Genomic DNA, 12,441 nt, shown 5'->3' with positions numbered 1-12,441 from the left:
AGGTATATTTGGAGTGGGGTGGGTCACAGCCAAGCTGCAGCCTCCCATCGTTGTTACTCCCCTGCCTTGGCACTGCCTGGCCCCCACACGAAACAAGGCACAAATCCGTGGTCCCATGTTGGAGGCAAATGTCTCTGAGCAACAGCAATGCACTGGGTTCTCAGTGTTGGCACACTGGCAAGGCAGCACCCAAGCTGCCTGTCAGCCCCAGGAGCACTCCCAAGGGATAGGACCCCTTGGTCTTGCATGGATTAGGGTGCCTCCCACCCTTGTCTGGGTTCCCTTCAGGGGCTGGGTGCAGCAGCAAGGTTTTGGGTTTCATCAGTCTTCATGCATCATTTCCCAGCAGGGTCCTTTCTTCCTAGCAATGGGTATGTGGCCTTGGGAGATGGACGTGGCAGCCTGTGAGTGCTGCATGGGGCCCAGGTGTTGGGTGCCAGCTGGATTCCCAGCTCCTGAGTCACCCGTGTGGGTACCCTGTTAGCTGGAAACGCTGTCTGTGTTCTGAGGACTGTTTCTGAGGAAACTGGTGGTCCTGTTGCCCCTGACCCTGTGACCTGTCATGCTGAGAGCTCCTGACAGCTCTGGATTTATGCTCCCAGCCCCCAGCACCTGCTTCTCCCCACCACCAAATGGGAACGAGCTCTCCCACTGCATGGCACCCTGCAAACAGACAGCTGGAGGGTCTCCATGTCAACCACAGCACAACACAGGGCTAGACACCCCTAGGCCAGGCTGGAGACGGGCTGGGAGCACCCAGCACTCCAGCCCAGGGCTGGAACACGTGTGTCAAAGGCACTTGTGTGTCAGGCAGCCATCCCCACGCTCCTCCTGCCAGCATCACGCCCCTGCTGCCAGAACCCAGCTCAGGGCCAGGAGTGCTTGAATGGTTCCCAGGCTGTGCCTGAGGGACATCTGAGGACATTTAGAGCCCTGGCTCCCCAGCGGTGGATGCCCAGAGGGGATGGGTACCCAGTAGGTGCTCAGGGTGGATGGTTCCCGAGGTTTGTGTGTGCAGGGGCAGGGCGTGCCTACCTCGGGGCTGTCAGAGCAGCCGTGAGTGGCAGGGCCGGGTGTGGCCTCTGTCCAGCCCCGCCGCTGTGAGCAAAGGGCAGTGCCTCGGCGTGCCACAGCTATTCCCGGCACAGCGGGACTTCCAGAAAAAGCTCCTGATGGCTATATCCGGGTGGGTTCTGACTAACCCCGGGCTGGGTGCCAAGGGCTGCACAGCACCTGCTGTGGTTGCCCCCTACCCCATCACCGTGCTCCTGGAAAGACAGTGCTGCTGTCCCCCATCCCGCGCTGCCCCACGGATCATCCAGAGCAGCGGGGAGCCACAGGCAGCCCTTCCACAACGGCATCAGCTCCTCCTCTGCATGTATGCACCCTGCTGCTGGGCTCATGTGTGTGCCCAGGGGTGCCTGGCAGGGAAGGGCCAGAGGGACAGGGCACCGTGGTCCTTCCTGTGTCCCCTGGCAGCCCAGGTGGGGTTCTGGGCAGGCTTTGTAAGAGAAATGTTCCCTGCTGGCAGCAGGCTCTGGGGATGGGCAGGCAGTTCTTAGCCCTCCCTGCTGGAAGGGGTTAATGGAAAGATGGCCCAGGACAAAGACTGTAAACACAGCAGAGCTCCAGGAAGTGCCACCCCCTTCTCCCAGCGCCTGCCAGGCTGCCGGACCCCCCCTTGCCAGCCCTGCCAGGATGAGCAAAGGGATGGCATCCATCGAGGCGGTCCCCCGCATCCCGGCCCACGTGTCTGAGCATGGGAAAGTGAAATCAGCGCCCAGGAATTGCTGGAGGCTGAGCAAGCGGCCGCCATGCCTTACGTGAGCCGCCAGCCATGCAGTGGGTGCTGCTACCTCATCTCACTGGCATGGCTGATGCTATCGAGGCCTGCAGCATCCCCACGGACACTCAGCCACTCCGTCATCCCCACGGCCACGTGGATCTCAAGGGCAACTTTGGCATCTCCACAGCACTGGGCAGGTGAATGTTCCCATGGACCATGAGGGCAGGACACCCTTTAGCCTGCCCCTAGGCAGCAGGGATAGGGGAACATCCCCAACATCCCCATGGACCACAGGGCCAGCTGTAGATGAGTGATGGAGCAGGGGTATGAGTTAAGCATCTGCATGGACATGGAAGTAGCTGATCTTGCCCATCACCTACATGACTCAGGGCAACAGCTCACCCCCAGCATGCTCGTCAAACATGGGAGAACAACTCACCCAGACTACATACAATGACCGAGGGAGGTGATCAAACACCTCCCAACACCTACACACGTTGCATCTGGACGCCCCTGGCATCCATGCTTGCCGTGGGGGCATGCAGGCACCCCCAGCATTCTGTGCCACTCACAGACAGGACAATGTCGTCAGCATCCCCATCACCTGGGGACATGGGGGTGGGGTCCAGGAGCAAACAGACAGTCTGTGCACCCCCTGGTCCTGAGCTCTGGAATGGGCAAAGGCATGGGGGCAGCTGGGATGAACAGTGGGTGTGGGAGGACTGGAGACTTTACCCACCAGCTCCTGGGACCCCATCAGGCCAGGCTGGGCCTTGGTCCAGGCAGGGAGGGAGAACCACCTCCTATTTAGACAATAGCATGCACCATGGATCCGTCAGCACTGGGGAATGGGCCACACACTCCTTCCCTCTTAGGGTAAAGGCGCCTGGGAGGCTCATGGCTGTAAAAGGAGCGGGATGAAGGAAGACAGCCAGGGGTCAGGAGGGAGGGGAATGGACACCCCCGCTGCTTCATTCCCATTCTCATTCCCATTTCTCAACTCACCCTTAAGCTAAGGCCAGGCATAAGGGGGCATTGGGTCCTGGTGGCAGGGCACAGGGACAAGGAAGGGCCAGCACCCTGTCCCCACATCCTGTCTAGCTTCAAGCCCCAAGACACCCACAGGCCAAGGAGGCTGTGCTGGGTTTAAATCCTGGGGGAATGGCAGGGAGGGAGGGCCAGGAGGGAGGGGCAGCGGCAGGATGCAGCTGGCTTTGCTCACAGGGATGTCATGACCAGAGGGAGTTGTTTGACATTCCAGCTCCAAACGCCTTCCCGGCAGCAGTCTCGTCCAAGATTTGATGGAAACTGGGACCAGGCCAGTGCGGGGGTTCAGGAGCCACTTCCCAGGCTCCACTGGTCTGGGTCAGCCCGGCCTGGGATGGAGCTGTGGGGAGGCTGCGCGGGCTGGACAGGATGGGAGGCAGCCCTGCTCTTCTGGCCTCCTCAGCCTCACTTTCTGCAGCCTCTGGGTCTGTAGATGGCACAGAGTGTTTGGCATCTTGTCCGTCGGACTCAGGCAGGGTCTCTGGTCCTGCTCTTCATCCCTCCTTCCTGGCATGCTGGGTCCCCCAAGCAGACGGGAATTTCCTAAGAGGTTTGTCCGCCCTCTGCAAGATGTGGGGCCCCTGCTTGCTCAGAGCCATGCCGGAAGGCTGTCACCACAGCTGAGGAAGGGCCACTTCAAACAGGGCAGGGTCAGGAGGATACTCCCAGTTAACCCCTCTGCGCTGCTTCCCCTCCAAACAGCCGTGCCCAAGAGTGCCTTTCCCCTCCCTGGAGCACCCCAACCCTGCCCCCACCTGCTCTGTGGGATGAGGATGGGAACAAGGGCTACCCAGGCCTGAGATGGGATTTGTGTCACCTTTTCATTACCTGAAACCTACCAGGGCATGGTGCCAGGCACTTCTGGACACTATCCCTGAGGAGTCCATGCACCCCACAGTCCCAACTGGCACAGCAGCGGGGTGGGGTCATGGAAAGGGATGGCTGAACTCTGTTTCTCATGCTGTGCTGTCCCAGATGCCCTGAGTCCCCCTCACAGGGCACCCACCTGCCCCTCTGCACTCCAGCCAAGGGCCGCTTGCTGGAACTTGCGGCACGGGCAGGGCACACGTGCGGCGCTCTGGGATGTGCAGGGCATACTCGGAATGGGGCCAGAAGGAGGAAGGATGCTGTCTGTTTTTCCATCTACTCTCCCCCCACAAGCCCCCCCTTTCTTCCATTCTCTCCCTGAGCTGGGATGAAACAACCTCATCTGGAAATACCTTCCCTTTTAAAGGCAGGCTCCTCCAGGCAGCTTGTACTCTCTGGGAAGATGCTACATCACTCTGACATGGGAGGCTGGGAGAGGCTCCAGGGATGGGGGCTTGCAGGAGCAGGAGGGATGCAGGGCACTGAGCACCTGCATGTCTGTGGGGCCCACCCAGACTTTAGCTGGCTGCCCAAGTGACATGGAGCAGGGGGGCAGCAGGGGGGAGTTCCTCCCAGAGCCAGGGCAGTGGAGAATGCTTCCATGAACAAGCCTGGGCCTTCGCCTGATGCTGCCATGGGTGAGGCATGGCATTGCTTGGCTTCTGTGTTACAGCCAGGGCAGAAGGTTGGGGTGCAGGGCCTGGCAGGGCTGAGTGCTGTCCTGCTGCTGAGTCACCCTGTGCCCAGTGGCACAGCGGTCCCCTCCAGCAGGGCCTTCAGGGACGAAGGCACTGGGGCTGAGCCAGCTGACGTCAGCCAGAACAGCCCAGCTTGGGCAGAGTGGGGGCTCACCAGGTGTGCTGGAGGTCTGGGAAGGAGGGGGTGCTGCCCAGGCAAGGGGAGCCCTCAGGAGGGTTTCCCTCAGCACAGGTACCCTCCCTCAGGATGCTCTTTTCAGCTGTTGTGGGTTTGTGCAGGCCCTAAGGGTCCCTTACCTGACCCCCCACTTGTCCAGGAAGCTGCAGTGGGGCTTTTCAGATGAACTTAGAAATTCCCCATTCTGGGAGTTTCTGAGCAGCTGGGCTGGGCTGTCTGATCCCCAGTGTACTTCCTGGCCAAGGGGGAGACTGAGGAGACAGGGCAGAGCCTGCTGTGCCTTGGGATAACCTGGGGACCACGTTCTGCTCTTAGGGTGATGGGGATCAGAGAGGGGCTAGGGCTGCTCCAGGCAGGGTCCCCTGTCCAGCTGTGCTCTCCACATGACTGGAGCAAGAAGGGTTAACAGAGTGCCTCCCCCACTATAAATACCACGTTTGTGTGTCCCACACCCCACGAGTATGAGCTGGGAAGGCTATTTTGGTTGAGTGCCTGCTGCTTTGGGAATGTGCCGGAGCGAGGACAGGGGCTGACGTCACCGTCACTGGGGCTCGGACCCAGCACCTGCTCGGGGTCACTCAGCAGCACTCCAAAAGCACCCAGACCCTGGCCACTGCTCAGCCCCCCATGTCAGAAAGAGGGTTTAGGTGGTGGGTCAGTACAAGCACACTCAGGGCAGGGCTGCCCCCACATCAACCCCTATCCAGGCCCTTCCTTGATCACTCTCTGGATGGAGGTCTGGCCCCACATGGAGACCTGAGCCTGGTGCTCTTGGCAGGGGGTGGGTCAGGGCATCATCGGGGCGTTTGGAGTGCTCAAGACCAATTTGGGGATCATGGCTACCTGGCATGGGGTTCGGCTCAAGGGGGTCAAGTGATGCTGTGAAGGTTCCCTTCTTTCCCTTCATGGTGTCAGCCTAGGCTGTCTGTCTGTTTGTCTGTCCGGGCCCCCTTTGGGTGGCACTACATCCTCATAGGGGGTTCACCACCAGTCTGCCCCATTTCCTCCCCTCTCACCCCCAGGGACAGGGCAAGAAGAGCAGTGGGGGCCGGTGTCGAGGCCTCCCGGGGAGCTCCGGGGGTGCCCAGGGCTCCTCGTCGGCCGGGGGCGTGTGCAGGTGAGGGGCAGTGGGCGGGGGCTGCCGGCCCTCTCCCCCCGGCAGCATCCCGCAGCTGCCCGGCGGCAGGAGGGGCGGGGATGTCCGCAGGATACAAATAGCGGCGCGCCGTCCCCTCCCGACGCCTCTCCGAGCTGTGCCGGCCGCTCGCCAGCCCTCTGCCTGCTCCCTGCTCCGGCCTCGCCTCCCCACGCCGCCACCATGAGCCAGTCCTACTCCTCCAGCCAGCGGGTCTCTTCCTACCGCCGCACCTTCGGCGGCTCCCCGGTGTTCCCCCGAGCCTCCTTCGGGAGCAAGGGCAGCAGCGGCAGCTCCGTCACCTCCCGCGTGTACCAGGTGTCGCGCACCTCGGCCGTGCCCAGCCTGTCCACCTTCCGCACCACCCGCGTGACGCCGCTGCGCACCTACCAAAGCGCCTACCTGGGGTCCGGGGAGCTGCTGGACTTCAGCCTGGCCGATGCCATGAACCAGGAGTTCCTCCAGACCCGCACCAACGAGAAGGTGGAGCTGCAGGAGCTCAATGACCGATTCGCCAACTACATCGAGAAGGTGCGCTTCCTGGAGCAGCAGAACGCTCTCATGGTGGCCGAGGTGAACCGCCTGCGGGGCAAGGAGCCCACCCGCGTGGCCGAGATGTACGAGGAGGAGCTGCGGGAGCTGAGGCGCCAGATCGACGTGCTCACCAGCCAGAGGGCGCGTGTGGAGGTTGAGCGTGACAACCTGCTCGACGACCTGCAGAAGCTCAAGCAGAAGTGAGTACGGAGGGCTCTGGAGATTCCCTGTGGGCATCCATCAGTGCCTCTCCATCCCTAGGGGTGGGTGGGAGCAGGGCTTGCCCAAGCAGCTCTTCAGGTGCTGTCTGCCACCCTCGTGCCTTGTGCCCAGAGCCCACCATGACCCCAGCACTCTGTTCCTCTTGACCACTGTCTGGGCAGCGCCCACAGGGTAGAGTGGCTCCTGGAGCAGGGGTGTCCCCTGTGCTCTCCCTTGCAGTGAGCCTGAAGCCAGGCTGTAACACCGCAGGACTGGGAGATCAAAGTGCACCTCACCCTGGGGTGCCCATCTCTGCTCACACAAGGGAGGGTTGCTGGGCCCATGGGTGAGCTGAGCTCTGTGGGATAGATGGACAGACAGATGCAGTCAGGCAGGTAGAAGTGAGGAGACAGGTAACCCAGGGAAGGTGCTCCATCAGCTCCAGACATGAAGGAGGGAGAGGTGGAAGCAGCTGCACTTTCACAGGCCAGGGATGCTCCAGGCCTGCCGTGAGTGTCCATGGTGCCCTGTGAGCAGTGGGACACCCCAGCAATGCTGTGGACTTGGCTGGTGCTAGGGAAGAGAGTGGGGATTATTCACAAGGGTGGCCAGGCTGAGGGAACCCCCAGGGACTGATGAGTGTGGGCAACCTGGCAGTAGGGGCAGATACTCAAGGGGAGCTGTGTGTTCTGAAGATGGTCTACACCTTCCCTCCTTGACCCTGTGCCCTGGGGACACCATTCCCTTGGGGTGACACAGCCTGCTGCCCCTTTCTGTAACCCCAGCCACCACCACAGATGGCCAGCGCTGGGGTCCTCCCTGATGCTGGGGAGCTGGGGGTGGTGGCATGGAGGAACTCTCAGTGACAGGGGAGGAGCAGGGCCCAGAACAAACGGGTGTTGGGTTTCTGCCACCCCATGTGCCAGCACCACCTGGGCGCCTCCATCTCCTCCCCACTGCCTTTCCACTGACGTGCAGCCTGCGGTACTGTTCCCTTCCTTGACACAAGCCTGGCTCTCCAGCCCTGACTGAGCCTCCCCCACAGCAGTCCCCACCTCAGATCCCATCCCAGACCATTGCTGAAACCTGTCTGTGCTGCTGCTCTCCCTGGGATAGCTCAGCTGGTGGCCATCTCTTGGACTGCCTGTGTCGGATCCTGCGCTCTGTCCCCCCAGCTGCTGGTCACTCTCCCCTATAAGGGCTGGGCAGTGTGCGTGGCACTGAGCTGACCTCATGTCTTTGTGATCTCTCTGGCGTTGACTATAATAGGGAATGGGAGGAAGAGCCCCTGGCCCCCCGCCAGTCCCCTGTTGCCTGCCGGGAACACAGGACAATCTGTTTTCTTCCTACTGGGCCTTGCTGGGCTTAAGGACAGCTCGGGGGGACATCAACACGGAGGGAGGGAGCTCCCTCCAGACCCCCCTAGCCTCCCTTCTCTGCCTACAGGCTGCAAGAGGAGATCCAACTGAAGGAGGAGGCTGAGAACAACCTCGCTGCATTCAGAGCTGTGAGTACCTGTCCCCTTAGGGTGGCATAGGAACCCTACCCTCCTTCCCACCCCCATCTCCCCCCAGCAGCCTGGCCCCAGCACCAGGGCATGGTCCTGGACACAGCTATGCACCTTCCAGCCCTCGTGCTCTCCCTGCCACCCCTCACTATCCCTCATCCTGTGTCCCTCCCAGGATGTGGATGCAGCCACACTAGCACGCATTGACCTGGAAAGACGGATCGAGTCCCTGCAGGAGGAGATCGCCTTCCTCAAGAAGGTGCATGAAGAGGTAGGTCAGAAGTGGCACCCTTTTCCAATGGCACTCACAGGGCAGTGAAAACGGAGTGGGTGCCCTGAGATGTCACCTTGTCCACGCAGGAAATCCGGGAGCTGCAGGCACAGCTGCAGGAGCAGCACATCCAGGTGGAGATGGACATCTCCAAGCCTGATTTGACGGCTGCGCTGCGGGACATCCGTGCTCAGTATGAGAGCATTGCTGCCAAGAACATCGCCGAGGCCGAGGAGTGGTACAAGTCCAAGGTGCGGGAGACAGCAGGCTTGGGCTGGCCCCAGCACAGGGGGCTCCACCTCGGGCCATCCCCACTGACCCAGGTGCTCTGTCCCCAGGTGTCTGACCTGACACAGGCAGCCAACAAGAACAACGATGCGCTGAGGCAGGCCAAACAGGAGATGCTGGAGTACCGGCACCAGATCCAGTCCTACACCTGCGAGATTGATGCCCTCAAGGGCACGGTGAGCTAAGGGCAGCACTGAGAAATCCCCAGCTTCTCTGCAGGGACTTGCTCCTCCGAGGCTGCTCAGGGACATCTCTGGGGTGGGGAGGCTCTTCCCAGCTCTCTGAGTTGCTGCCGCAGGGGGCCTTGTACCCCACATTTGGGCTGCACCTCCCACAGCAGTAGCCGGGGCTCCTGCAAAGTGTTTTGGCAGAGTCCTGGAATCAAAGTGCAGATTGTAAAATGTGACCCAGCCTGGGAGGCTCCAGGCAGGCGGGCACAGGGCTCAGGGTGTCTGGTTGCAGGCTGGCAAGGTGGTTGCAAACAAACAGAGCACAACAGTCCCATTCTGGCACAGTCATGGTCGCAGGAGCCAGCCAGCAGGCACCAGTGCCACCCCCAGGCAGCCATCCAGTGCTTCCGCAGCTCTCTGTGCCCTTTTGCTGGGGTAGCATGGCTTTGCTGGGGGACCTGGGCACCAGAGTGCTGGGGTTGCCCAGTGCATGCCCAGCTTGCCCCCGTGAGCCCCTGGTACCGAGTGCTGGGCAGGTGGAGGGTTACTGTCACCCATCATGGTCCCACACCAGCTGAACCCAGCCCAGGGCTGACCAGGGCTCTCCCCAGGATGCCCTGGCATCCCCAGCTCCCACCCCAGTGACCCCTGTCTCCTGTGGTTCCCTCATCTCACTGAGCACCCCCATGTCCCCAGAATGACTCGCTGATGCGGCAGATGCGGGAGATGGAGGAGCGCTTTGCAGGGGAGGCCGGTGGGTACCAGGACACCATTGCCCGCCTGGAGGAGGAGATCCGGCACCTGAAGGATGAGATGGCCCGGCACCTGCGCGAGTACCAGGACCTGCTCAATGTCAAGATGGCCCTGGATGTGGAGATCGCCACATACCGCAAGCTGCTGGAGGGAGAGGAGAACCGGTGAGTGGAAGGGGAGCAGGAAAAACTGGGGGGACCAGCAGGATCAGTGTTTTTTTGGGGGTCCAACTTTATGAGGACACACTTGAGGGCTAGGGCTGGCTGGAACTAAGCTTTCCCCTCTGTGTTCCCACAGGATCAGCATTCCCATGCACCAGACCTTCGCTTCTGCACTCAATTTCCGAGGTGAGTCTCACTCCATGACGAGGGGGACCTGGGACGAGTCCCCTTTGTTCCCCACTTTTGGGGCATATGTCCCTCCTGGGAGGCTGTAGCCTGGCTGGCAGGCTGGGGACACACAGGTGCCACACAGAGCCCCTGCTATGGGGGCACTTGTTAGGGTGTTGCTGTGAACTGAGGGGGGATTAAACCAAGGCTGCTGAAGCTCCTCGGTGACCCCAGCCCCACGGCTGTGTCCCCATGCCACACGTCCCTGCGGTGCCATCCTCTGTCCCTATGCCACACGTCCCTGTGGTTCCATCCTCTGTGTCCTCCTCCTGCAGAGACCAGCCCAGAGCAGCGGGGCTCTGAGGTGCACACCAAAAAGACCGTGATGATCAAAACCATCGAGACCCGTGATGGGGAGGTGAGCACAGGGTGGCTCCGGGGGGTGCTGGGGAGGCAGGGGACCGAGGACGGCGCCTGTTCCCGCACCCGGGGCTCTGCTGTGGCACAGCTGGGCGCCTCACGATGCCTCTCTCCCACAGGTGGTAAGCGAGGCGACTCAGCAGCAGCATGAAGTGCTGTAGAGGAGGCTGCTCCAGTAGCCCACCGGCACCTTCTGTCCCTGCCTCCGTCCCTCGGCCATGCCCCCCTCCTGCCCCCCAGCTCGCCTCTCGGCGCTCCCCCGACCCTGCCTGAGGAGTCTCCCCCATGCAGCTGCCTCTGGGCCCCCCGCACCCCCTGGGCTCTCTCCTCCGGCTTCTAAAGGCTCGCTCTGCTTTCGCAGCTTCGCAGCAGCAACGCCAGCGTCAGGATAAGGCCGGGGCCGGGGGGCGGCAGGAGGGAGGGACGGGACAGGTGGCAGGGGCGGGGGGGAGCAGGTGGTGGCCTGGGCCAGCTCCACGGAGAGCCGGACGGTCCCAGCAGCGGGTTCTGGATCCCCCCAGAGTCCCCTTCCCACCCTGGGCACAGGCTTGGGTCTCATCCCACACGAGTGGGGACCCATCCCCACTCCAGCACCGCCGGCCGCCCCGGAGCTGGCACTTCTCCAGGTGCACGGCGGCGATGCTAGGGATGGGGAGAAGCTAGGCATGGTCTGGGCTGAGCCCCCTCTTCTCTGCCCAGCTCAGAGAGGGGGGCCCAGCCTGTGCGTCCCCCCAGCCCAGGGGGGCTCGGCCCTTCGCTCCCCCCGGCCCCAGAGGCAGCCCCGTGGGGCAGAGGAGGGCAGTGCCCGCCCCTCCCCGTGGCGGGGACCCCCAGCAGCAGGAGGCTGCGCCGTGGGGCCAGGCTCATCAGCCGAGAGGGTACCCGTAGGTGGACACAGGAGAGAGGAGGAGTGAGTGAATGGGAGAGAGGGGGGAGAGGATGAGAGGAGCCGGAGAGAGGCCCGGGGGGCCAGGGCAGGCATCCCCAACCCTTGCCCCAACGCACCCCCACCCCACCACGTGTATGAGACTCTTCAGGCGGCTGAAATAAACAGCGGAGCATCACCCTGTGGTCTCAGTGCATCTCTGGGGCAGAGAGGGGCTGGGTGGTGGGGAGGCATCACAAGGGCAGGTGGATGGATGAGCCAGCAGCTCTTTGGGCTGTCTCCTCCCTCGGCTGCTGGGCCCCCCAAAAGGTGTGTGTCACTCACTCTGAAGGTTCTTGAGCATTTTCCTGCCTGAGGTAGTGGGTTTCCCAGTTGCACTGGGTGGGAAAGTCCTGCTGGGACAGGGAACAGTGATAGCTAAGCCCTGAACAGGTTTGAAGGGGCTCTGGGTGATGGTCTTCTATCCCCCCCCCACAGCCAGGGTCACACACCATGTCCTGGTGGCTCTCAGCTCCACAGCCACCTCCTTTATACCCCCACTTAGAACCAACCCAAATCCACATCTGCCTGGGCCTTTTCCAAGCCTCTCCAAGTGCCAGCAACCTGCAAGCAGAGCCATCCTCATTCTTAAGTGTCCTACAGACTGTGAGCATCAGACCCAGCACCTATGCTTGCATCCCAGGCTCAGTCTCCAACCTCAGCCTGCCAACACCGTATGCTCTCTTCATCCCAGCACACATGCCCCTCTCCCTGTGCTCAGGTTGTGGGCATCTTGGTTACATCTCCTTCATCCCAGCAATGGGGGATGCTGCAGTGGAGCCCAGAGCTGAGCATCCCATGTGGGAGAGCAATTCAGGATTGCTCTGCCCTGGGAGATATTGGAGGGTCCACAGAACTCTGCCAGCAGCAGATGCCAGGGGGGCAGTGGGCTTGGCACTTGGTGATGTTTTAGGGACAAGGCGTGTGCTACTGCCAGCAGTGGGGAGTGGTCTGGGGGCGTCCTTCATGGAGAGGCCAGCGTGGCAAACCCCAGCTGGGAGGTGTTGGATCTCAAGGGATGTCTCCAGCAGGTGGCCCTGTGACATCGTGGACAGTCCCCAGGTTGCATGGGTTGGGATGACACCTCCCTCCCTGCTGGCCCAAGCTGGCTGTGCCAGAGTTCAGCCCCTGGGGTCAGGCTGGAGACAAACATTCCTTTGCCTGCAGGGCGGGGAAGAGGCCTCCAGGCCTCTCCCTGGAGCTGGCTCCACCACTCTGCAGCAAAGCTGTGGATCTAGCAAGGCATCCCATCCCAGTCCATTGTGCCCCAGCCATCCCAGCTGGGAAATCCTGGGATTTCCTCCTTGCCAGTGATGCTCCACTGATGCTGGC

General features: G+C 61.9%; 1 protein-coding gene across 1 annotated transcript; it reads left to right on the top strand.

The window, feature by feature from the left end:
• Positions 1-5,805: 5,805 nt before the first annotated feature.
• On the top strand, positions 5,806-11,248 carry DES (desmin). Its single transcript, XM_005485230.4, has 9 exons — positions 5,806-6,445; positions 7,893-7,953; positions 8,129-8,224; positions 8,314-8,475; positions 8,563-8,688; positions 9,379-9,599; positions 9,733-9,782; positions 10,100-10,182; positions 10,304-11,248. Exons 1-9 carry the CDS (start codon positions 5,895-5,897, stop codon positions 10,343-10,345), a joined length of 1,392 nt encoding a protein of 463 aa, XP_005485287.2. The 5' UTR covers positions 5,806-5,894; the 3' UTR covers positions 10,346-11,248.
• Positions 11,249-12,441: the final 1,193 nt, after the last annotated feature.

Source organism: Zonotrichia albicollis, chromosome 10 (assembly GCF_047830755.1).
Source record: "Zonotrichia albicollis isolate bZonAlb1 chromosome 10, bZonAlb1.hap1, whole genome shotgun sequence".
NCBI lineage: Eukaryota > Metazoa > Chordata > Aves > Passeriformes > Passerellidae > Zonotrichia > Zonotrichia albicollis.
The sequence above is the reverse complement of the archived record's forward strand: the minus strand, read 5'-3'. Positions and strand labels throughout refer to the sequence as shown.

Excerpts from the sequence above, each read along its gene's own strand:
- DES (XM_005485230.4), top strand. The coding sequence starts at position 5,895 with ATGAGCCAGTCCTACTCCTCCAGCCAGCGGGTCTCTTCCTACCGCCGC. Across the intron at positions 7,954-8,128 it reads ACCTCGCTGCATTCAGAGCT|GATGTGGATGCAGCCACACT; the intron begins GTGAGTACCTGT and ends TGTCCCTCCCAG. Across the intron at positions 8,225-8,313 it reads TCAAGAAGGTGCATGAAGAG|GAAATCCGGGAGCTGCAGGC; the intron begins GTAGGTCAGAAG and ends TTGTCCACGCAG.